The following is a 23,141-nucleotide window of genomic DNA, read 5'->3' as shown; positions in this document are numbered from 1 at the left end:
TTATAAGCCTCCGTTAAAATTCTCTGAATTATAAACTAACAATAGGAACAAAATATCAAAATTAATGATGAAAATTTACTATCGATCTTTCGCGGATAATAATTTAATCAATATTAAGTAAAATATAATTTATTGTTGATAATTGTAATCATTAATTACAATTAAAGCTTCTGTTACAATTTAAAAGTTTTATTGAGCATTATGTTGATCAATAACAATTATTATTATTGTTACTGTAATTAATACTGTTGTCATTGTAATTTTTTCCATTAAAATAATTATTAGTGTAAAAAGATAAGTATTTATTTTAGCGCCTTAACCACTAGAAAAATCGGGATACTGACGTATGTAACAAACCGCAAATATGCCGTTTAAAATCCCATAAAATAAAGCAGGCTTATAACGAGTAGTCGAGAACAAAACTAAACGCACGGTAGTGGGAAATTGATTTGCCAAGAAAAATTTCCCCTGCGTCCTCGAGACCAGGCTTATGACGGGTAGTCGACTGTATGAATTTTCCGATGTCAAAGTTAATAAAAGTATAATAATAAGGTAAAGGATCGAGGAGCGTGTTCCCGCATCCGTGTACGAGCAACTATGTCAAGCTGTTTGGCCTTCCTCCTTGTGTCTTTTTTTATGTTTAAAATATCTCTTTCTTTATTATCTGAATCTTTCTCAGTATTTTAGGTCTCTCTCTAAACCGCGACGGACCCCGTACCGTTTGACGCGACCACCAAGAGACGATCAAGAGGCTCCTGAACTCTGTTTCGCGTCATGCATAATGCAGACATACGCGTTAGGGTACTTCTCTTGTGAAAGTCACCAGCATCCCATCATCAACATATATATGTACACATATATCTATAAATCTGCTCTCTCGCTTTCCGTGGGAACTTAACATCTCAAGTAAATTGCGATTGATGCAACTTTTTATCTATTATTTTTTTATTTCCACTCGACCAATAGTCTCCTCCATCATCATCAAGAGTCAACAGTCGAGATTCACGACTCCCGTCTTATTTAAACAGAATCCATGAGTCATAGTCATTCGTGTATTTTCTTAAGCCCGCAGATACACACAAGAGCCTCAAGACTCGAGATAATGTGAGAGATTGGAGTGAATGAGCAGAGTGGATCTTTTGCAGCACGGCCCGCTAACTTGAGACGCGATAATTGTTTGTATCATTTAATTGGCTTCAAAGAACCATAAATTAATCAGTCAAGTCAACACTCTTTTAATTTGTACCGTTGCTATTGTCATTATTGTATCTACAAGAACAATAGTTTCAAATTATCCTTTATTTGTCTTAGTTTAAATTTACAGTACTTCATAATAAACTTCGGTGCATTGCACTGTCAATGAAAGAGTAAAGGCTTATATATTCTTGAGTGTATTGTGACTCGAGAAAGCTGATTCAATTTTAAAGTATATATTCCAGGACTTACAGTTGAATAGACATGAACAAGCTAACATGTATAAAAGCATAAAATACACACGACTCTTCTTGTATTACAAAGATCATGTTACTGTGGTGCTTTATATACTCTTATATATCTTGTTCGTATTAACACAATACAGGTGTAAGTGAATGACCAAGTAAAGGTGAAGATAAAGACCAAGACTACGAAGGAGTAACGAACAAATAAAATACACAATTTGACTTTGTAGTGTCAAAAAGTTAATCTGATAATAAATTATTTGGCAGTCAGTATATCGTATTTCCTCATAAAATTATCACCATACAAAACACATTATTCTTGTTCTTGTATACTATTATATATTTAAGACGATGTATAATGAGATATACTTTGTTGGTATATATTCAGTCCCGGATGAAATGATTATTGTATATATCCCTTTTTGTAAACGACCACGCGCGCCCTATCAGAGCCCACGCGACACCCATTACAGCTAATCGGCTATTTAGACACTCCTCCGACCTTTTTATTGTAATCTAAACTCGGCAATTCTTCAATCTATGTCTTAATATATGCAATTGTTAATATTTATATTTATGTTAATAAATTTATTTAGTTTTCGGCCTTGCGTTGTAATGCTCAACTCAATGTCACTTCGGTTCTTTCGTTGGCGGTCTAAGTGTTACACGTGGTGTAATCTTCACCGCGTTTATCTGATTGATCGGGTGGCCATGCGAGATGGTAATTTAGATTAAATTCTACGGGAGAAATATAAAATAATAAAATGTCGCTGTTTATGAAAAAAAACATTTTAATGTCTGTGTATATAGATTCTTTTTTTTATCTTTCTCGTAGAGGTCAACATTCGTATCGCATAAACATACATTCATTTACATTTACGTATGTACTTTTATTATATTTATAAACAATAAATTATTTTTTAGATATTTACAGTGTCAGTCAAAATTTTTTTTACAATAACAGTAATCTTGTTTTTTTTTTAAATTTATATTTTTACATCACAATTCGGTTGACTTTAAATTAATAATTTATATTAATCGTACACTTTCTTTGACACTATCACTGGAAAAAAAAAATTAACAAAAATAATTTTTACTTCACTGTTTGTTTCACCGGTTTGTTCTTTAAATATTTATATAAATTTATAAACAAAATATTATAAAAACATATAAATTAAAATTTAATAAAATATTTATAACTGATCGACTATATCGTGATCATTAACAAATGGAACACGCGCCATGTCTTTTTGTAAATGTTTAGTCCTTTGTAATTCTTTAACAAAATATGCAATTGTCTTTTTTAGCCCTTCTGCCAATGATACTTTAGGCTCCCAATTAAGATACTTTTTAGCACGTGATATATCTGGTTTGCGCCGCTGAGGATCATCTTCGACAGCAGCAAGTCTTATTATTTTACTTGTACCCCCGATTAAGTCTTTAATAATCATAGCGAACTCTACAAAAAAAAAATTACAATAATGAATTTTGAAATAATAAAAAATTTTTTTAGACAATTGAAATTATTCATAAATAAAAATTACCTTCAATAGTATGTTCTACAGGATTACCAATATTTATTGGCTGGGTGTAATTAGATGCCATAAGAGTTACAAGTCCATCAACTAAATCCGAAACATATTGAAAGGATCTAGTCTGTTCTCCATTGCCATAAATCGTTATTGAGTCGTTCTGCAGCGCTTGGAGGATGAAATTTGACACAACTCTGCCGTCAATCATATGCATTCGCGGTCCGTAGGTATTGAAAATTCGCGCCACCCGTACTTTTATATTTTCTTGATGCATATAAGCGTAACTCAGTGTCTCTGCTACACGTTTTCCTTCATCATAACAAGCTCTAGGCCCTAAAAAGAATCATTTTATTTATTCACTCATTAAATAAACATATAAATTTCCTTTCATCAACTCTTCGATACCGACACTACGCTATCAAATGTAATTTTACTTTCATAAATATAAAATTCCAACATGTTATTTAAATAAACATGTCTACAGCTAATAATAAATAAACGTACCAATTGGATTGACATGGCCCCAATATGTCTCTGATTGCGGATGTTCCATCGGGTCTCCATATATTTCAGACGTACTTGCAATTAATACTTTAGCACCAACTCGTTTTGCCAGTCCTAAAAATAATAATAAGCAATTAATAATTAAATTCATTGATTTAAATATTCGATTAAAATTAATTGCTCACAGCGACACTCAACATTTAAATTAATAAAACAATTTATTTATAACTTTAATTTAATTATTTTAAATTATTCAATGACCTTATTTATAATCTTTAAAAAATTACATGCTGAGGTTTATGACCCTCAGTGTGACCTACTAATTTACTCTCAATAAAGACTAAAATTTTACATCACATAAATCATAATTAAAGTAATTAGATTCATTATTTAACAGTTTAAATAATTCAAAAAAAATAATTCCTATGCTCTGAATTATAATATTCTCTATCATAAAATTATCCAAGTTATTTAATTGATAATTTAAATGAAAACTCATTAAATTATTTGAATAATCACTTGGACTTACAGATCGATAATTAAACCACTTGCTCTAAGAAATATTAGAAGAGTAAGCAGATAAAATCTAACGTACCGAGCATATTAATAGTTCCGATGGTATTAGTTTTAAGAGTCTTAACAGGATTATGCATATAATGAGGCGGACTAGCAGGACTAGCAAGATGATAAATCTCATCTACTTCAAGATAAACTGGTCTAACAATATCATGATGAACCAGTTCGAAATTCTCATGGCCAACCCAGTGTTCGACGTTGCGTTTTCTTCCAGTAAAAAAATTATCCACAACAATAACTTCGTGCCCTTCAAGCATCAACCGATCAACCAAATGAGACCCAACAAAGCCAGCACCTCCAGTAATTAATATCCGTCTTCTATTTTTATAATTCAAAAATTTAACACTAGGAAATCTCTTCGGCACACGATTATCTATCTGAGATTCCATTTGATTTATTTTTTCTTCCAATTCGTGGATACGATTTTTCATTTCTTGCAGATCATCATTATTGTTATTTACAGAATTTATTACTTCATTCTCTTGGTAATTTATTTCTCGTTTATCATCTAGCTCACGATCACTGACAAGTGATAGTTTTTTTGAAATCGCCAACGATGGTCCATTTTCTATGTTGGATACTCCTTTATAAAATCCTAAACCTGTAACAAGTGAAAAATTATTTTGTCATCAATTACAGATAATATTAAAAATTTAATTAACAGTAATAATAATCTATCACAAAATTAATAAATGTCACAATAGATATTTATAAATATATACATATTAATATTCTGTATTCAATTTACAAAAAAAAATATATATAATTTATAATTAATAATTTAGCAGCGATCTAAGCGTAATGACTTTTTAATTGAGTGAAGTATAGAGGAAATGCTGTCTGATGATGTTAATTAATAATGAACGAAGTTTTATTGTAAAAAATAAATTTTGATATATATATTCATAAATAGAGATATTAAGAGGCTTAAAAAATATATATCACTTGATTTCCAATGATTAGTTTAATTTATTTTTGAATATATTTAAAAAAAAAAACTATCGGAATTCTGAGATACGATCTTAATTAATGAGAGCGAATGTAACAGACATCAGACAAATTTAAAATCATTAATAAATCGAGTAAATAATTAATAAAATAAAATTTAAAAAATAATTACAAGACACAACAATTAATAGAATTAATAAAAAACGATACATAGCAATAAGAGTTAATAAAATGTCACAAGTGTTTTTAATAAAATTAATTCAGACTCAGGATTTGAAGCTGGTAAAAAATTTTAAAATATTTATGTAAAATACAATAAATATCATTAATCAACCTGAAGATAATTGTGTGCATAATTGACATGTCCCTGATAATAACTGAATTGAAATTAATGACAAATATAATTAATTGCCGGTAAATGACTTTGACATGTCGGTGATAATAATTGAACAAATAATTATGTTAAAATATTAATTGAAATAAGTGGAAGCGCCAGACAATGCATAATTTTTTTAATTTTCAAATGAGCAAATTGGATGTTAATACAAAAATTTTTGAAAACGTGTACATTAGTATAAATTTTAAAGTCCTTGGATTTAAAATTTTTTTATGCTTTCTTACAAATTATTTTTTTTAATAATGAGTAATTTATTATTGCTTACTAAAACTAAAATATTTTTAGTCTCACGGATATGAATTTTTAATAGCAAATAAAAAATGAAAAAAAATATCCTACACGTTTTTGATTAAATTTAACAACAAAATAAAATTGTTGATAATTTGATAAATAAATTTATGTTAGTGACATGTTAAATATTTGTACTTGTCAATAATATTTACTTTAGAAAAAAAAAAAACAAATAAATGAGTGTAAATGTAGTAGATGAGACAATTATGAAATTTAAAAAAATGCGCATACTAATTTCATAATTATCTAAATACATATTTTTTAATTTTTATCCTAAGACATTTTATTTATTTACTGAAAAAATTAAAAAATTGACAGCTGTCAGCTATTTTCAGTATCATAGATTTGAATTTTTAATAGAAAAAAACGAGAAAATATTCTCCAGAAATCTTTAATTAAATTTAAACAAAAAAAATAACATTTTTGATGATAATTTGATGAAAAAATTTAAGATTCTGACATGTTAAGTTTTTTTTGTAGTTGTCAACAATATTTGTCTATTGGAAAATAAAGAAAATAAATAAATGAGTGTAAATGTAACAGATGTAAGACAATTCGTAAATTTTAAATAAATTACAATAATGAAAGTTAAAAAATGCGCGTATAGTTTTTCTAATTATCTAAATACGCATTTTTTTATTCTAAATTACATTTTATCAGTGTGCATGTGGCAGACAACTCTTAAATTTTAAATAAATAAATTAATTAAAATAATGAAATTTAAAAAAGTGCGCGTACTAATTTTTCATTTATCTAAATACGAATTTTTAAATTTTTATTCTATTTACTCAACAATTTAAAAAATTACCACTTGTCAGTTACACTCACACTCACTTATATTTTATTTATCTATTTACTAAAAAGTTTAAAAAATTGACAACTGTCAGCTACATTCACACTCACATAAATAATTAGATAACAATGACAATTAAAATAAATAAATTACCTAATAATATACAGAAGACAACAAACCCAATTTGTTTCAATTTTCGTTGATTGACAACCATTATTAAATATCTTTACATATAAATAATTGACAGTTTATTATTATAAACATTATTTTTATCCTAACCATTTAAATTTTCAAATTAATCAACAATAAATATATTTTAATTTCAGTTATACTTTTACATAACTCATTATTTAAAAACAACTATCATAATTACATACTACATTAACTTTTTTCATTACAAAATATCACTAAAAAAAAAAGTAATTCTCAAAAAAATCCTACAGACTGAAATTGTCGGGCAGTAGATGGCGATATTTATACCAGCAAGTAATGACATCTAGTTGACTAAAATTCAAATGAAAGCCGCCAGTCAATCGATAAAATAGAGAAGAAAAAATATAAAATAAGTAAAAAAAAAAGTAAAACACAAATACTACACAACATATATATGTATATATAATATATATATATATATACTACACAACAGACACCAGTGACGGGAGAGAGGAGAGAGAAACAATATGACAGATGATCGTGATCGTGTGCGGATGATTGTTGCTGCTCGTGGTCGTGAAGAAGTTGTCGAAGAATAAAAGCGCCTCTAGAGTCTTTAAATAAAACTGAGTTGACTTAACTTACACTTATCTTTAACTCTCTTTAAATTACAATACAAGTTACGATATAAAAAGAGTATTAAAGTAATACAAGAGCTAGAAGAGTTAGAGTAAGAGAGAAAATATATCATCACTGTGATTGTGAGGCCGACTATCAACATCATCACCATCATCATTTAAAAAGAGTCCTCCTTCACCCGTTTTTACATATTTTTTTTCTCCGTATATATTTTTGTACGGTATTATATATAAAGACTGCTAGTTTTTTTGTATCGTGGCAGAGGCATTTAGTCCAATATTTTATAAAAAAATTTAAAAATGGGGGACGTCATAGACTGCAATTTTCCTGTATGGGGCCTCTTGCCAAAAAAAGAAACTGGAGTTAATCAATTCCTTATAAAGTATCCAGAGTATGATGGTCGTGGTACCGTTATTGCTATCTTTGATTCTGGAATTGATCCTGGTGCTCCAGGATTACAGGTAAATATATATTTTATTTTTTTACTCCAGTTTTTTTTCAAATATTTAAATAAATTTCGTATATTTTACAGGTGACAAGTGATGGAAAACCGAAAATTTTAGCACGTTTTGATTGCAGTGGTGATGGAGATGTTGATACCAGTACTGTTGTACAATCAGAAGAAGGATTTATAACTGGTATTACCGGTCGTAAATTAAAAGTAATTATTTTTTATTATTTAGTTTTTTTTTTCTTTATTTTATTTGTGTTTTATTTATTTTGATGAATTATAGATACCATTTAATTGGACAAATCCAACTGGTAATTATCATATTGGTGTTAAAGAAGCATACCGTCTGTACCCAACAAAATTACGTGAAAAAATATCTGCTGAACGTAAGAAAAGATTTTGGGATGATGGTCATAAATCAGCATTAGCTGAAGCAACACGAAAACTTCAGGTAATTTATTTATTTTAATTAATTTTAATGAAATAGTTTATTTGATAAGATGATATATATCGTAATTGAAAATAAGTAAAAAGCTAGAGAGTGAAAAAGTAGAATACGAAACCAAGTCATCCAAAGATAGTGATATGTCAGTGAGGACATTTAATCACCGGCAATAAAATTAGGCCGAGTGTATTTTTATCATTTGTCCCATCAATACTACTGACTATATTTGTAATTGGCTGTTTGATAAAAAGAGCCGTCAGGTAGCCGTGATTGTGTAATTGATTTTGCTTAACGAAATGCCGTTAAACTTTATCTTGTATATATAAAAGATGATTAAATTTTAATATTAAGTCTCATGTTTTGTAATATCAATTATTTTTTTTACTGCTCAAGGAGTTTGAAGCCAAAACTCCAAATCCGACAAGTGTCCAGGATAAATTAGTCAAGGAAGAGTTGGAAGCCAGAGTTGAAGTTCTGCAAAATGGGGAGAAAAAATTTCATGACGCAGGTCCGACGTACGATTGCGTCGTCTACCATGATGGGAAGATGTGGAGGTAAAATTTAAATTTAAAGTTTAAATTGATGCCTAGTTATCAGTTAATTTGTAAATTAAATATTTTTATACAGGGCGTGTATTGATACGTCCCAAGAAGGCAACTTGGAGGCAGGAATTCATCTCGGCGAGTACTCGATCACTCACGAGTACGCTCCCTTGACTCAGCAAGATCAGTTGAATATATCTGTAAATATTCATGACGAAGGAAATACTCTTGAGATTGTGGGAATATGCGGTAATAAAAAAAATTAATTAATTAATTAAGTACACAATATTATCTTACAGTAATTTATAAATAATTTATAATGATTGTAATATTTTTCAGCAAGTCACGGGACGCACGTAGCATCAATCGCCGCGGCGAATTTCCCCGACAATAAAGACATAAATGGTATAGCGCCTGGTGCTCAAATAATATCTCTGACAATCGGTGACAACCGTATAGATCCTATGGAAACTGGAACAGCTTTGGTCCGTGCGATGATCTGGATAATGCAACAAAAAATAAAAGTACACGTGATCAACATGAGCTACGGCGAGCAAGTGCACTGGAGTAATTCCGGGCGCATATTTGATTTGATGAACGAAGTTGTTGACAAGTACGGAGTCACATGGATTGCAGCTGCAGGTAATTTTGGACCGGCTCTGTGCACTATCGGAACACCACCGGATATTAATTCAACAAACATTATCAGCGTGGGTGCTTACGTTTCGCCGGACATGATGATAGCCGAGTACTCGCTGAGAGAAAAAATGCCGGGTATGCCGTACACGTGGTCATCGCGTGGTCCGATGATTGACGGCGGGACTGGTATAACTTTGTGTGCTCCAGGAGGTGCTATCACCAGTGTACCCAATTTTACACTGAGGAAAAGTCAGCTTATGAACGGAACCAGTATGGCAAGTCCGCACGTTGCTGGAGCCGTGGCTCTATTGATCTCGGGTCTTCAAGACAAACATTGTCCTTATTCTCCATACAGTATAAAACGTGCACTAGAGAACACAGCCTTGTACATCGACAACCTTGACTCATTTGCTCAAGGCTCCGGGCTCTTGCAAGTTGAACGGGCGTTTGAGAATCTTGTCGCCAATTGTCAGGCAATAGAGCGCGATGTCAGATTTGCAATCAACTGTGGTGTTAACAACTCCAAGGGTATTCATTTGAGATCTGGCGTAATAGACCGTCCGAAAGATTGTGCAATAACTGTTGAGCCAATATTCCTAGACACCGAAAATGTTGACGCATCACGTAAAATAAATTTTAATTTACGGCTGTCACTTGTATGCGACGCTTCCTGGGTACAATATCCCTCTCACTTTGAACTTATGCACATGTCGCGTGCCTTTACCGTCCGTATTGATGGTGTTAAACTCCCAGAAGGTGTTCATGCAACGAATATACGCGCTTATGACGTTGAAAATATTGAAAAAGGTCCAGTATTTTTGATCCCCATTACCGTCGTCCAGCCACTGGCTATACAAAAGTTGATGAATTTACCGGATCTCCATTACTCGCATGTCCTCTTCAAAGCGAACACTATTGTAAGACACTTTATTCTAGTCCCTGAAGACGCGACCTGGGCTATGTTGAAAATCAAAAGCACTGACAAAGAAAAGACTGGTAGATTTGCCGTGCAGACGGTGCAGTTAAAACCGCGCTTAGCTTCTCGCACACTTCATACCAATAAGATGATAAACGTCACCTCGCAATCGGAATCCGTCCAGGGATTTGCCGTCCAGGGAGGGCTCATTGTCGAAGTCGTTATCGCTAAATATTGGGCGAATCTCGGGGAAATATATGTCGACTATTCGATTGAGTTTCATGGTATCCATATACTGGACAGTAATCTTACAATGCAGTCCGGTGATGGAATCCATCGTATGGAATTACGCAGCAGCTTGAGAAACGAAGACATTGTACCGAGTGTTACGTTGAAATCAATTGTTCAGGTGTTAAGACCAACTGAATACAAAATATCACCGCTTAGTGCACGTGATGTTATACCACCAGCTCGTCAAATTTATGAATTGCAGTTGACGTACACATTCCACATTGCTAAAGCTACTGAAGTAACACCGAACGCTGCTTATCTAAGTGATTTGCTCTATGAAAGCGAATATGAAAGTCAACTGTGGATGCTTTTTGATTGTAATAAACATCTTATTTACTCTGGCGACGCTTTTCCGTGGAAGGTAAATTTATTTATCATTTTATTTTTAATAATTACTTTATCAACTTTCCTGATAGCCACCATAACCGTAAGTTAACTTCAAGCTACGGTCAGAATCTGAAGTCAACTTAACAGCAAAAAGTTGCAGTTGACAGTAGATTGTAACTTGAATTCAATTTGACTTTAAATGTTACTGTCACATAATGACGTTAAGTTGATTAAAAATTTTCCTTCAAATTGACGGCAAGTTACATTCAGATGACAGCAGTTGATTTGCATCAACTTGCATGCAAGTATTATCCAGCCAAAGCTTGCCAGAAACTTGTCGTTAATATGTTTCATTGCAAGAACTTGCTGAGCAAGGTGTGGCTATCAGGGTTACTGTAAGGCGGATTAAATCTGGAATGAATTTCAGAGCAGATGACTATTTATTTAATCCCATCGGAGTGAAATTTACTCTAAAGGGGAGTTTATTTTAATATTAAAACTCTTAATCAGAGTAAAATAAAATCCAGATCACTCCGAAATCGCTGATAAGACAAACTTTCTATTAACTTCGTATGCGGAGTGTTTTTTTTTTTAAACTCTGAAACTCCGACGGAGTGAATTCGGATTTAAATAAAATCCGTAATTACTCCCGCTTTTTTACAATGTATTTATTGACCTATTGTTTTTCAGTACACGGTTAAAAAATTAGAAAAAGGTGACTATACATTAAAAATGCATGTACGTCATGAAAAAAAAGATCTACTGGAACGATTAGCAGACATGGCAATACTGTTAAGTCAAAAATTAAGTTCACCAGTTAATTTAGATGTTTATGCTAATCACTCGCAAGCTATTATTGGTGGGAAAAAAATGGTCGCTGCCACAGTACCACCAGGACATATTCTTCCTGTTTATATTGCTCCTATGAATAATGAAAGCAAGTAAGTATTTTATTAATACTTATGTATAGAGAAATAGTCAAGCAGCTTCGCGATTTATCAAATTTATTATTATTATTATTTATGATAATTTTAAGATTTTTATTTAAGATTTAAATTCAATTTATTTATTTTTTTCATTCTTGATATCGTTTATCTGACAATGCAGCAATGAAAACAAGTGAGTCGACGGAATTATTTGAACTTCAAATAAACTGCACTTAATTTTTTTTCTTTTATAAATTTAAAAATAGACAAAACTATTTTTTATATATTGCTTATAATTTATCATCTTGCTTAAGACAGTACTAAAAAAGTATCATCTTTTATGTTCTTGCGGTTTGTAATGAGTTTGAAAAAAAATTATTTTATTTTTACGCGACGCATGGCTTCAATTAATGACCAACTGCAGCTATGATTTACCTACAAATTTTTGTAATGATAAATTTCTAATAAAATATAATTATTTGTTTTATGAAAAGAATATCAAAAGGTGCAACCCTGGGTACTTATCTCCAAGGATCAGTAACTTTCTGCAAAGACGAGGCGCGTAAAAAAGTTGACTGTTATACATTTAAGTATATACTCTCAGAGGCAGCTAAAAAAAGTCCGCCGGTTGTTAAGCCGGATGATGAAAAGGTCAGCAAGTGGGATGAATATCAAGATACTTTGCGAGACATCAAGTGTACATGGCTCGCTAAATTGGGTAAGTTATATAAAATAAATCTGTACGTTTATAAATTTCTTACATTTGTAGTAAAATTAGAGGAAAAAGAGGTAAAACGGGCACCTATAATTTTTTGTTAATCTACTGAGGGGTAATAAAAGGAACATCATAAAAAATTAATTTTATAATTTTTTTAGGAGAACTCATTTTGCCTCTTTTTCCTTTATATAATTTTTATAGAAAAGAAAAAAAAACAGCTTTAATAATTATTCTTTTTTATTTTTTATTTAGCACCATCAATAAGTAAGTCTAAGTGTCAAACAAGTGTCCGAATTTTTAAAATACCATGAATGTTTAATCCACTCTCTGTTTTATTTTTTTACGTTTTTCAATCAAATATTTTATAAAATTATTATGATCCTGAAATTAGCAGAGTTAACAATTAACACATGTAGAAAATTAAAAAAATTACATGTGCAATTTTTTTAAATATTTTTTTTTATAATTTATCGTGTCTAAAAAAAAAGTCAAAAATTATTAGAGCAGCCAATTTCAGTATCATAATTTATTCAATCATTCACCAGCAGATTTAAATTTAAAGTCTCTGTAGCTTGATTTGTATGAATATTTAATCATCCCCAATCTTTTGTCGGACGATTTTATTGTTATGAATATAAATAATTGTTAATGATCAATGATATTTTAATAATTGATTTTAATTCAAAAATTAAAAATTTTTATTTTCATCAAAATAAAATAGAGGCAACCGAGCACGCAACAGCTTTGTACAATGAATTAAGAACGTCATACCCAGAGCATTTACCAGTACACACTGCCATGTTGACATCGTTGGATTCTCCAGAAGCACGACGTCTACTTCCTCACGACGATCTCTCAGAAAGTGCTATTAGTTTCGCTGACCAAATGATTGACGTTGCGGACAAAGTTATCACAGCTATTGAGCAGGAAAAATTACTGGCCTTCTATGGTATGAAACACGATCAAAGACCGGATGCCATGAAAATAAAGTCAACGATGGACAAGCAGAAGAATCTATTAATTGAGGCATTTGTTAAAAAGGGTTGTGCTTATGCACGATTGTATATTCATGCGCGAAAACGAGGCGAAACTGAGGCTGCGATGCATCTTTCTACTGTAACACAAATTTGGAATGACGTACAGAAGTACGCAGAGCCAACGGATAGCAAAGTAAATTATTTTTTTTTTTTAAGTTATAAGTTAATTGAAGACTCGATTAAACTTTTTTTAATTTTAATTGTCTGCAGGTTTTAATTCTATCATTGTGGCACGCACATATTAATAAACATTACGGACGTTATCTGAAGCTGCTGACTCGTTACTATGAAGAAAAACCAGTAAGAGATATTGATGAGAAGTTTGTTGAAATTACGAGGACTGTTGGTTGGGATCACTGGGCACGTCATATAACAACGAGCTTACCTACACGTTATCCAAAAGCATACAGACCGTTTTAATTAATTAAATAAATTAAAGTGCTAATTTTTATTAATAATAATTAAAGAAAATTAATAATTAAAACTTATTTTTTTTTTTCGGTGCAAGTGCAGTGGTAATATTAAACTGCGTTATTCACATGTATGTTTCATTTACACTGTAAAAAAATTTGCGTAGTGAAAGTGGATTAGATCCGGAGTGAATACGGAGCGCATGACTGTTTATTTATTATTTAATCCTCTTGAAATGAAATTCACTCCGAAGGGGAATTTATTTAAATATTAGACCGGATAAAGAAACTCATAATTTACTCCGTATACGGAGTGATTTTTTTTTTAAACCCCGGAACTCCAAGTGACGGAGTGAATTCTGATTTAAATAAAATCCGTAATCACTTCGAATTTACTCCTGATTTTTTACAGTGCAAATAAATATCATCGATGTGTTGATTAAAGAATAAGCTCAAATTAACTCGAATTTTATATAATAATTTTTTTTTTTTTTTTTTTTTTCGATTATTGATGTAATTTTTTTCGCATTGTATCGGTGCGAGTTATATATGGCAATCACTTTTTACAATATTTTAAAAAAACGATTAAAAAAAAATTTTAATGAAATGAAATATTTACAATGTCTTATGGTGACGTTGTATGTACATATATATATGTGCGCATACGTGTACTAATAATACTTAAAAATACTTAAGACAGTTATTCTTGGACGTATATACGACTTTAACTTTTTACATACTTAATCATGTATTTTTATTTACACATTTATTGTCATTATTAATTTTAAACTGCTCATACATTATTTATGTACATGAACAAGGACCCGAGTATAAATATTATTAAATGAGAAAACAAAATCGAAAAAAAAGTATTGACAATGCGTGATTTTATGTAATTAAATAGTAAATTAATTATTTACGTGATAAATTGTTGTAAGATTGTATTGTCTTGATGGGCCGATTAATTAAGTGACGATTAATAAAGAAAAGAAATAAAACATTTCATTTTTATTTTAGTTTCTTAATAATTAATTACTGATAAAACTAAAGTCGAGGGTGGAAATTTATTTAGTAGATTTTGTTAAACTCTTAGACTAGATTTTGATGTAAATATATTTATGTATGTGAAAAAATATTTATTTTTTTTAAGTGTTGAGTTTTTTTAGATTTACTTTATGTTCTAGAGTTTCAATATGTTTATTAACTTGTTTCATGTTTGAAATACAGCAATTACTTGCTAAACACTCAGCTCTTTAAAGTCATATTGAAAAACATTATGTCTTACGTTTTTTAAAAGTATTTTTATTAAATTTCTTACATTTTTAGATTTAAGAATGATATTAAAATCAAAAGAATTCAGGGTCAATTCTTATACACTTAGTTAAAATAAAAATCGTCATTATTTAAATTGTTAAATAACCAAACATGAATTTAAAATATTTTAATTATTTTTAAATATCCATTGATATTTAATGTTGAAATTATCTTATAGATATTCTGTATGAGATAAAGTTATATATTTCTGCACTTAGTTTTAAAAAAATTTGAGTTTTCTAACCCTATGATGTTCGGCCTTGAAACCCCACCAGAGATTTGATTTAAAAGCTGGAAGAGTAGGGAGCGCTTAGGCGATGAAATCAACACCAGTGCTGTAATTTATATAAACAGTGAAGGGGGACAGAAAAGTTGTCATGTATATTATCAACAAGTTAACTACGGCACTGGCGCGACACGTGCGTCAAAATAAATAACAGAGAAAGGGAACCTCATGGTTAGACTAACACAATCATAACTCACTTACACAAGTAAATACTATGTTCTGATTGGCTATCCCCATTTTGCTCACACTGAGAGTTATTGTGCTTCCAGAACATTAAAGGGCTAAACATATCAACTATCAGTTATAATTATATCTATATAAAATATTCCTTATTCAAATTATCATCTCCATCAACTTCTCATCAGAAGTGATAAGCTCTTTAAATTTTCAAATAACTGTAGCTTTATCATCGGATATTACATTACTCTCATCATAAGTTTTCTCAACATCGTCTCTAGCTTCACATGAAGACTTTTCAGTTGTCTCAGACTCATCATTAGCAGGAGATGGACCACCAGTACTTCTTCTAGTCGCATGATAAATTTCATTCTTTCTATCCAGCAATTCAGTTACTTTTTCAGTGAGTTTGCTGATGTGCTTATCACTGTCGATGTGTTTGTCATGATTATCGTAGCCATCAATAATATAATTACACACCCAGCATCGCAATAATGTGGGATCGAAAGGAAATATCATGTTATTAGACATTTTTTTACAAAAATCAACTGACAAAGCTTCTTGACTGATGTCTTCCTCTTTAATCTTAACAACTTTTCGATGTCTTCTACTTCGTGCATGTGCTAAAGCACCAAACCAACGGCTATTGATGACTCTATTGCATAGACAGCAATAAAATTTAGTGCCCAATGATACGATGGAATTCCTAAAAAACGTAATATATTCATCAGGTGGTCGGTACCATGGTATCAACTTGTGTTCATCAGCAGCATGGTCTTCTATTGAACTTTTAGAAATATATTCATGTTTACATAGCTTGCATATGACTTTGTCACCTGGACAATCAATAAAGTTATCAACAAAAAACCGCATTTTGTAAAAATGTTCTCTGTCTTCCTTGTGGGTCTTCCATAACTCTGTGGTAGAACAAATATAACATGTTAATATTTTACCATCATCATCTTTGTACCCATAGCGAATAAAATCTGGGTACTTTTGTTCAGTTTTTATTTTATTTTCATTCTCTTGTTTCACTGGTTCTTTAAATTCAAAAGCAAGTTTCTGTTTACTTTCATGTTCTGGATCACGAGAATGTTTTTTAGCGAATTTGAATGAAATAAGTAAGCTATCACATGTATGACATTTTAATACTCTGGGATAAAATCGAAAAATTCCATTTTTTACAAATAACTCGCAGATATTTAATTTTGGTGGACGTTCTCTATTTGTTGCATGACTCAATCTTCTATTTGTCATTGAATTTTCATGATCGCTGCTACTTATATGTGACATTACTGTAAATAATGATGGCATGATAACTTTACATAAATGACAGATATAATTTTCGTTACGCATCTCAATAAAATTATTAAAGTATAACAGAAAATCATCTTGTAATTTTGCCGGTAGTGGACCTTCTTTTGTTGGACTACTTGGTCTTTTAGACATTTTTATTTTACTTTATCTATAAATAAAAATTAAATCGATAAATATAATTGATTAACAAAAATGATGTGTTATTTCATATCTTTTATATATACATACATACATATATATATTTGAATACTTAAAAGTAACCTATTACAGTATGATATTGCAAACTTACTATTTAAATAGATACGAGAATTAAAATGTTCAGAACTAAATGACAGGTTTAAATTATTAATCGCGTTGTTATTAAATAGTTTATAAAACGCAAGTGACAGTAACAAGAGAGTTTGAGGACAGCGATAGCCACCCACTTGGTAAATAAACAGAACATGTTTTTTATCAGGGCGCAAGTCAGTGAGGGCATGAGATTTCGCGGCAAATTTAAAATCATACTAGAATTTCTATGGAAAAAATACCAATCTTAAAAAAAAAAATTCCACTGTAATGCGCATGTGGTTCAAAAAATGCGCGCGCACAAGCCGGTGTATTTTTAAAAATTATTTATATCAATTGTCAATTCGCCGGTGATTTTATAATTATTTTTTATATTTATCTGATAGAAATCAAATGTAATATTTGAATAATATAATGGATAGTAATTTAGAAGCTATTGCAACGACTGAGAAGTCTAGAAAAATAAATGTCATTAGTAAAGAGACAGTTCATCATATTTGTTCAGGCCAAGTAAGGTTAAGATTATAATAATTTATTTGCTTAGTTTATTAATTAAGTAATTAATAAATTAATTAATCAATTTCAGGTGGTACTGGATCTTGCTGTTGCAATCAAAGAGCTTGTAGAAAATAGCGTTGACAGTGGAGCTACGTGTGTTGATGTAAAATTAGTAGACTATGGTAAAACGTCAATCACTGTCAGTGACAATGGCAGCGGTGTTTTGGAACAGGATTTTGAAGGACTTGGTTAAGTCACTACTTAATTAATTTCATAAATATATAATTGTCTTCAATACAAATCTACTTTGACATGAATGAATGTAGCAGACATGAAACAATTCATGGATTTTAAATAAATAAATTAATTAATTCAAATAATGGAATTGAAAAAATGCGCGTAATGGCTTTTCATTGATCAAAATACGCATTTTTTTATTTCTATTCTGCTTACATTTTCTTTATAAAAAATTTAAAAAGTTGATGGTGGTCAGTTACATTCACATTCATTACTTTGACTACTAAACAAAATTTTTTTTTTATCTCAATCATTAAGTTTTTTTATTAAAAAAATTTAATGAACTTCCAGTTTTATTTTCGATTGCCCTCAATTAATAGGAAATAACTTTAAAAAATAATAATCCTGAAGTTCGTAGACAATTCAAAATTTTTGGATTCTTTTTTCAATACATCATTAAAAAAAAATCCGAAAATTGTTAATCTCAGAATCACTAAAAAAATCAATGAATTACAGGATTAAAGCATCATACATCAAAACTTCGTGAGTTTACTGATCTCCAAGATGTATCAACATTTGGGTTTCGTGGCGAAGCATTAAGTTCACTTTGTTCATTGTCAGACGTATCAATAACAACAAAACATTGTAAGAATGAGCATGCATATAAATTACAATTTGATAGAAATGGAAAACTGGAAAAACAAGAAGTCTGTGCACGTGAGACAGGAACGACAGTATGCGTTAAAAATATATTTAAAAGTCTTCCCGTCAGGATAAAAGAGTTTGAAAAAAATATTAAACGTGAATTTTCAAAAGCCATACAAATTTTATATGGATATTGTTTAGTATCTACGGGAATTAAAATAACATGTACTAATAAATTAGATAAAAAACCAGAAAGTCTTATCGTTGCAACAAATGGAGCTGATAATGTTTTAGATAACGCTTACTGTATTTTTGGTAAAAAAAATTTAAATGGTATCAGTCTAGTCGATGTGGTACCACCAGATCAAAGTATCAAAGAAGAATTTAATTTACCAGAGGATATAATTGTTGACTTTACATGGGAATTTTATATAAGTAGTTGCGAACACTCAATGGGTCGGGGAACACCAGACCGACAATTTTTTTTTGTCAATGGCCGCCCTTGTAATTTAACTAAAACATCAAAATTGATAAATAATTTATATCATAAATATAATAATAAACAGTATCCATTTGTTTATTTAAATTTGAAATTAAACCAACAGTCAGCTGACGTAAATGTCACACCAGATAAGCGAACGATCTTTTTATTACAAGAAAAATTAATATTTGCTACTATTAAAATGAGCTTGCAGAGTAAATGGAGTAAAATGCAGGGTAATTTTAGTGAACAAACGTTAAACCAATTACAGGTATCATTTAAACGTAATTTTGTACGGAAAAGTTCTGTTTCTCCGCCGTCAAAAAAACCACTACTGTCATCGAGTAACTCTAATGAATACGATGATGATTTGAGTAGTGAACAATGTAATTATGATTTAATTTTGAATACAGGAGAAAAAATAAATATTGATAAAATAGAAAAATTACCGGATAGAGAAATAAAAATAGATTTGGAGACGATAGTGAAGGCTGTTAAATTAAAAAATGAGTTGAAAGAAGAAAACGATAATATAGATTACAAAATTAAATTTCGAGCGGGAATTGATACGGCTAAAAATGATGACGCAGAGGAGGAACTAAAAAAACAATTGACCAAAGAAAATTTTACTCAGGTAATTGGAATTCTTTATTTAGATGAGACCCAATATCACTTGAAATAAGTGAAAAAAAATTACGTGATGAATTAAAATTTTGAAATAATTATTTTATTTAGGGCATTTTCAGACAGTGCCTCCTCTAATTTTTAGAAATATGCAATGACTTTCAAGTTATTATCAATAAGAAGTTAAGCGAAATTTGTTGAATAAATTTTAACGTACAAAATTTGAAAATTTGAATTATAAAATTGACATCATTTTACTGAAATTTATTATCCAAATTTCGTTAAGCTCCCAATTAATATCAACTGTGTCATTTCTTAAAAATTCTATATCCCAACGAAACTGCAATTACGTTGTCCTTTTTTTAATTTTTATTAATTAATTAATAAAATTTTAATACGTTCATAACAATTGAAAGTCATTGCATATTTTTAAAAACTGGGAGGGACTATTTGAGATTGCCCTTAGGGCGTGTTCAAAAATACACTCTGGAGATGAAAAATTACTTATCCCGGTTTGACCAGAGGATATTTTTGAACGCAGAATGTTTCTCTTCCAGAGTATATTTCTGAACACGCCCTAACTTTTATCATCTGTCATTTATTGTAACAATTATATAAATATATATTGTATTAAAATAGATCGGCTATTAGGTCTGTTAACTTATTAAATTACCGCCCACAACTACTTTGTTATTGATTTTTTTAGATGGAAATAATTGGTCAATTTAATTTAGGCTTCATAATAACAAAATTAGACGGTGATATTTTTATCGTAGACCAGCACGCAAGTGATGAAAAATATAGATTCGAAAAATTAAACAATGAAACAAAATTAAAAACCCAAAAATTAGTAATACCAAAGCCTTTGAATTTGACAGCTGTCAACGAGACAATATTGCTTGACCACCAAGATTTTTTTCACGCCAATGGATTTACTTTTGAAATATTTGAAAATGGTGATATTTCTCTCTAATCATCAGCTTAATTTTATTAATCATAAAACGTTAAAATATATGTCTGTATTTTTATTTTTAGAGCAAGTGGGTAAGCGAGTAAAATTAGTGGGAATGCCAGTAAGCGGTAATTGGCAATTTGGACAAACAGACATTGAAGAATTGATATTTTTAATAAAAGAAGGCGACTCTGAAGGTATAAATAGTAATCTTCTGAAAGGAAAAATTTTACGTCCAACCCGAGTTCGTGACATGCTGGCATCAAGAGCTTGTCGGAGCGCAGTGATGATCGGTACAGCTTTAAATACCTCTGAAATGGAACGTTTACTAACACAAATGAGTCAAATGGAAAATCCATGGAACTGTCCACATGGCAGACCCACCATAAGACATTTATTATCTCTGAAGCTCTTACATAATTCTTAATATCAATAAAAATAGTAATAATAATTATAAAAATAATTTATTTTAAACACTAATAGTACGAAAGATATTAAAACCAGAATGAGCTGTTGATATCAATGTACCAGGACACTGAGGATGCCAGTGTAATTCTTTAACATCTGATTGACCTTGATGAATAAACATCAATTGCGGTGGTAAATTTGCTAGTTCATTATCACCGATGTTTGATGAGTCTGACTCAACAGAAAGATCCCACTGATCAATTTGATCATCTGCTCCACCTGATGCGAATACTGCCGATTCATCTGGATGCCACTCGACAGTCGTAACTGCTGTCAGATGTTGTTTGAATGTTGCCACAGGACTAATGGGTTCAGATTTATTTGAAAATTGCCGCAAATCCCAAATTTTAACAGCACCATCATCGCCTCCGGATACTATGAAACAGCTTTCTTTTTTATTCCAAGAGATGACGTTTACATCTGCTGAATGAGCGCCTGATGCGGTCAACATGCATGCCGACTGCGGACTTACTCTCGTATCCCAAATTTTAATGCTAAATTAATAAATAAAAATAAATTTTAGTTAAAGAACGGTTACACTTTTTTTACAAACCATAATATTTTTTAATACCTTTTATCTACAGAGCAAGAAGCTAAGACATTTTTCTCACTAGGCGACCATTGAATGTCTTCAACGCTGTGCGGAGCATGTGAATTATAAGGTCGCTGGTCAACATTCCAAGAGGCATTACTAGGTCGCCAAAGATGAATATTTCCTTTACAATCTCCGGAAGCAAGTGTACCAGGTTCTGTAGGACACCAATCGAGCCCATATCCTTCAGCCAAGTGACCTTTGAATGTAAAGAAGGGTTTTGGACCCTCGGCAAGTTTCTCAGCTTTTTTATTATAAGCCGTCAAAGTTGCTGGGCTCTCTAATGCTCTTAACTGCTCGTCTAAATCCCACAAGTTAACTCTTCCCAACTCGCTCCAGCTCGCAGCGAATGTCGAACCTGACAGTTGAGTACAGCGGACTCTATTAACACACCCCTGATGTTTTATAGAAGCGACACTCATCTTAGGACCGTCATCAGCATCCTCGTCTTCGGAATCACTTGATTCGTCATCACTCTCTTTACTTTTATTGGTGCCAGTTAAATTCGTTATCTTCATAACCAGAAGATTGTTCAAATGAGTTTTGGCAGCTTGAGTTCCCGCCAATAAGTACATAGACAACGGATAATGTTCACGCGAGGATCCAAGATCATCGAGAATCACATCGAAACTCAAACAGGGTGCTCCAGTTTGCGCACTATGTAGCATACGATAAGCCGATTCATCGACGACCAATTGCTCATCTTTTTCCAGAGGTTTACCTGGTAAATAAACTTCACTTTCTTTATTATCAGCTTCATTTTCTTCATCTTCAACTTCCTCCTCTACATCATCAGCATCCTCGTCCATTGAATCGTCGCTCTCATTACTCTGCTCCATTTCTTCTACTTTTGTATCTTCCATTTTTCTTCTACAAGTTACTAATTTTAAAATTTTAATTTTTTATTTCCCACAATTATTTTCAAATTTAAGTAAAAAAAAATCAACTTACCTAACCTCCAATTTAAAATACTATTTCATATATTTTTATGAAAATTCAAATATTTAAAAAAACTAATTTATTTACTAAATTATTTATAGATTTATTGCGCTAATAAATAATATTTCAACACTCGAACAATAAAATTGTTAATTGTTTTTATCACGTGTTTATAAAAATACACCAATACACGTGTTTCGTATGATGGCTGACTGAAATTAAATCACGCGTCATGAGTTGGTACTGTTTCTTTAAATAAATTTGAAAATAGGTGTCAGCACTTTGAAATATAATCAATTATCACTGCTTCTTGAACTTAATCATTGGCTAGGTGTGGGTTCGAAACTCA

General features: G+C 30.8%; 5 protein-coding genes across 8 annotated transcripts; 2 read left to right on the top strand and 3 right to left on the bottom strand.

Moving 5' to 3' along the window:
* Positions 1 to 2,244: 2,244 nt before the first annotated feature.
* On the bottom strand, positions 2,245 to 6,910 carry LOC103568193 (UDP-glucuronic acid decarboxylase 1). The gene is made up of 5 exons (XM_053738875.1): positions 6,634 to 6,910; positions 4,071 to 4,652; positions 3,476 to 3,589; positions 2,984 to 3,304; positions 2,245 to 2,898 (listed from the first exon to the last, which is right to left on the bottom strand). The coding sequence occupies exons 1-5, from the start codon at positions 6,692 to 6,694 to the stop codon at positions 2,633 to 2,635; spliced, it is 1,344 nt and encodes a 447-aa protein (XP_053594850.1). The 5' UTR covers positions 6,695 to 6,910; the 3' UTR covers positions 2,245 to 2,632.
* A 241-nt stretch (positions 6,911 to 7,151) lies between these two features.
* LOC103568194 (tripeptidyl-peptidase 2) lies at positions 7,152 to 15,041 on the top strand. The gene is made up of 10 exons (XM_053738874.1): positions 7,152 to 7,733; positions 7,805 to 7,933; positions 8,007 to 8,174; positions 8,562 to 8,722; positions 8,796 to 8,959; positions 9,050 to 10,917; positions 11,574 to 11,824; positions 12,304 to 12,527; positions 13,249 to 13,697; positions 13,775 to 15,041. Exons 1-10 carry the CDS (start codon positions 7,572 to 7,574, stop codon positions 13,982 to 13,984), a joined length of 3,786 nt encoding a protein of 1,261 aa, XP_053594849.1. The 5' UTR covers positions 7,152 to 7,571; the 3' UTR covers positions 13,985 to 15,041.
* Positions 15,042 to 15,264: 223 nt separating this feature from the next.
* LOC103568196 (uncharacterized) lies at positions 15,265 to 17,501 on the bottom strand. Of its 3 annotated transcripts, none has more exons than XM_008544942.3 (2): positions 17,297 to 17,501; positions 15,265 to 17,216 (listed from the first exon to the last, which is right to left on the bottom strand). In XM_008544942.3, exon 2 carries the CDS (start codon positions 17,198 to 17,200, stop codon positions 15,962 to 15,964), a length of 1,239 nt encoding a protein of 412 aa, XP_008543164.1. In that variant the 5' UTR covers positions 17,201 to 17,216; positions 17,297 to 17,501; the 3' UTR covers positions 15,265 to 15,961. The 3 variants fall into 3 exon arrangements, with proteins under 3 accessions (XP_008543164.1, XP_008543165.1, XP_008543163.1); XM_008544943.3 differs by having other exon boundaries at positions 17,301 to 17,501; XM_008544941.3 differs by having other exon boundaries at positions 17,358 to 17,501.
* Positions 17,502 to 17,667: 166 nt separating this feature from the next.
* LOC103568198 (mismatch repair endonuclease PMS2) lies at positions 17,668 to 21,220 on the top strand. The gene is made up of 5 exons (XM_008544947.3): positions 17,668 to 17,866; positions 17,943 to 18,102; positions 18,608 to 19,851; positions 20,548 to 20,797; positions 20,877 to 21,220. Exons 1-5 carry the CDS (start codon positions 17,771 to 17,773, stop codon positions 21,218 to 21,220), a joined length of 2,094 nt encoding a protein of 697 aa, XP_008543169.1. The 5' UTR covers positions 17,668 to 17,770.
* On the bottom strand, positions 21,148 to 23,045 carry LOC103568197 (glutamate-rich WD repeat-containing protein 1). Of its 2 annotated transcripts, none has more exons than XM_008544946.2 (3): positions 22,805 to 23,045; positions 21,833 to 22,723; positions 21,148 to 21,755 (listed from the first exon to the last, which is right to left on the bottom strand). In XM_008544946.2, the coding sequence occupies exons 2-3, from the start codon at positions 22,714 to 22,716 to the stop codon at positions 21,263 to 21,265; spliced, it is 1,377 nt and encodes a 458-aa protein (XP_008543168.1). In that variant the 5' UTR covers positions 22,717 to 22,723; positions 22,805 to 23,045; the 3' UTR covers positions 21,148 to 21,262. The 2 variants fall into 2 exon arrangements, with proteins under 2 accessions (XP_008543168.1, XP_008543166.1); XM_008544944.2 differs by having other exon boundaries at positions 21,833 to 22,733; positions 22,805 to 23,044.
* Positions 23,046 to 23,141: the final 96 nt, after the last annotated feature.

Source organism: Microplitis demolitor, chromosome 4 (assembly GCF_026212275.2).
Source record: "Microplitis demolitor isolate Queensland-Clemson2020A chromosome 4, iyMicDemo2.1a, whole genome shotgun sequence".
Classification (NCBI taxonomy): Eukaryota; Metazoa; Arthropoda; class Insecta; order Hymenoptera; family Braconidae; genus Microplitis; species Microplitis demolitor.
This window is presented reverse-complemented; position numbering and strand designations above follow the sequence as displayed.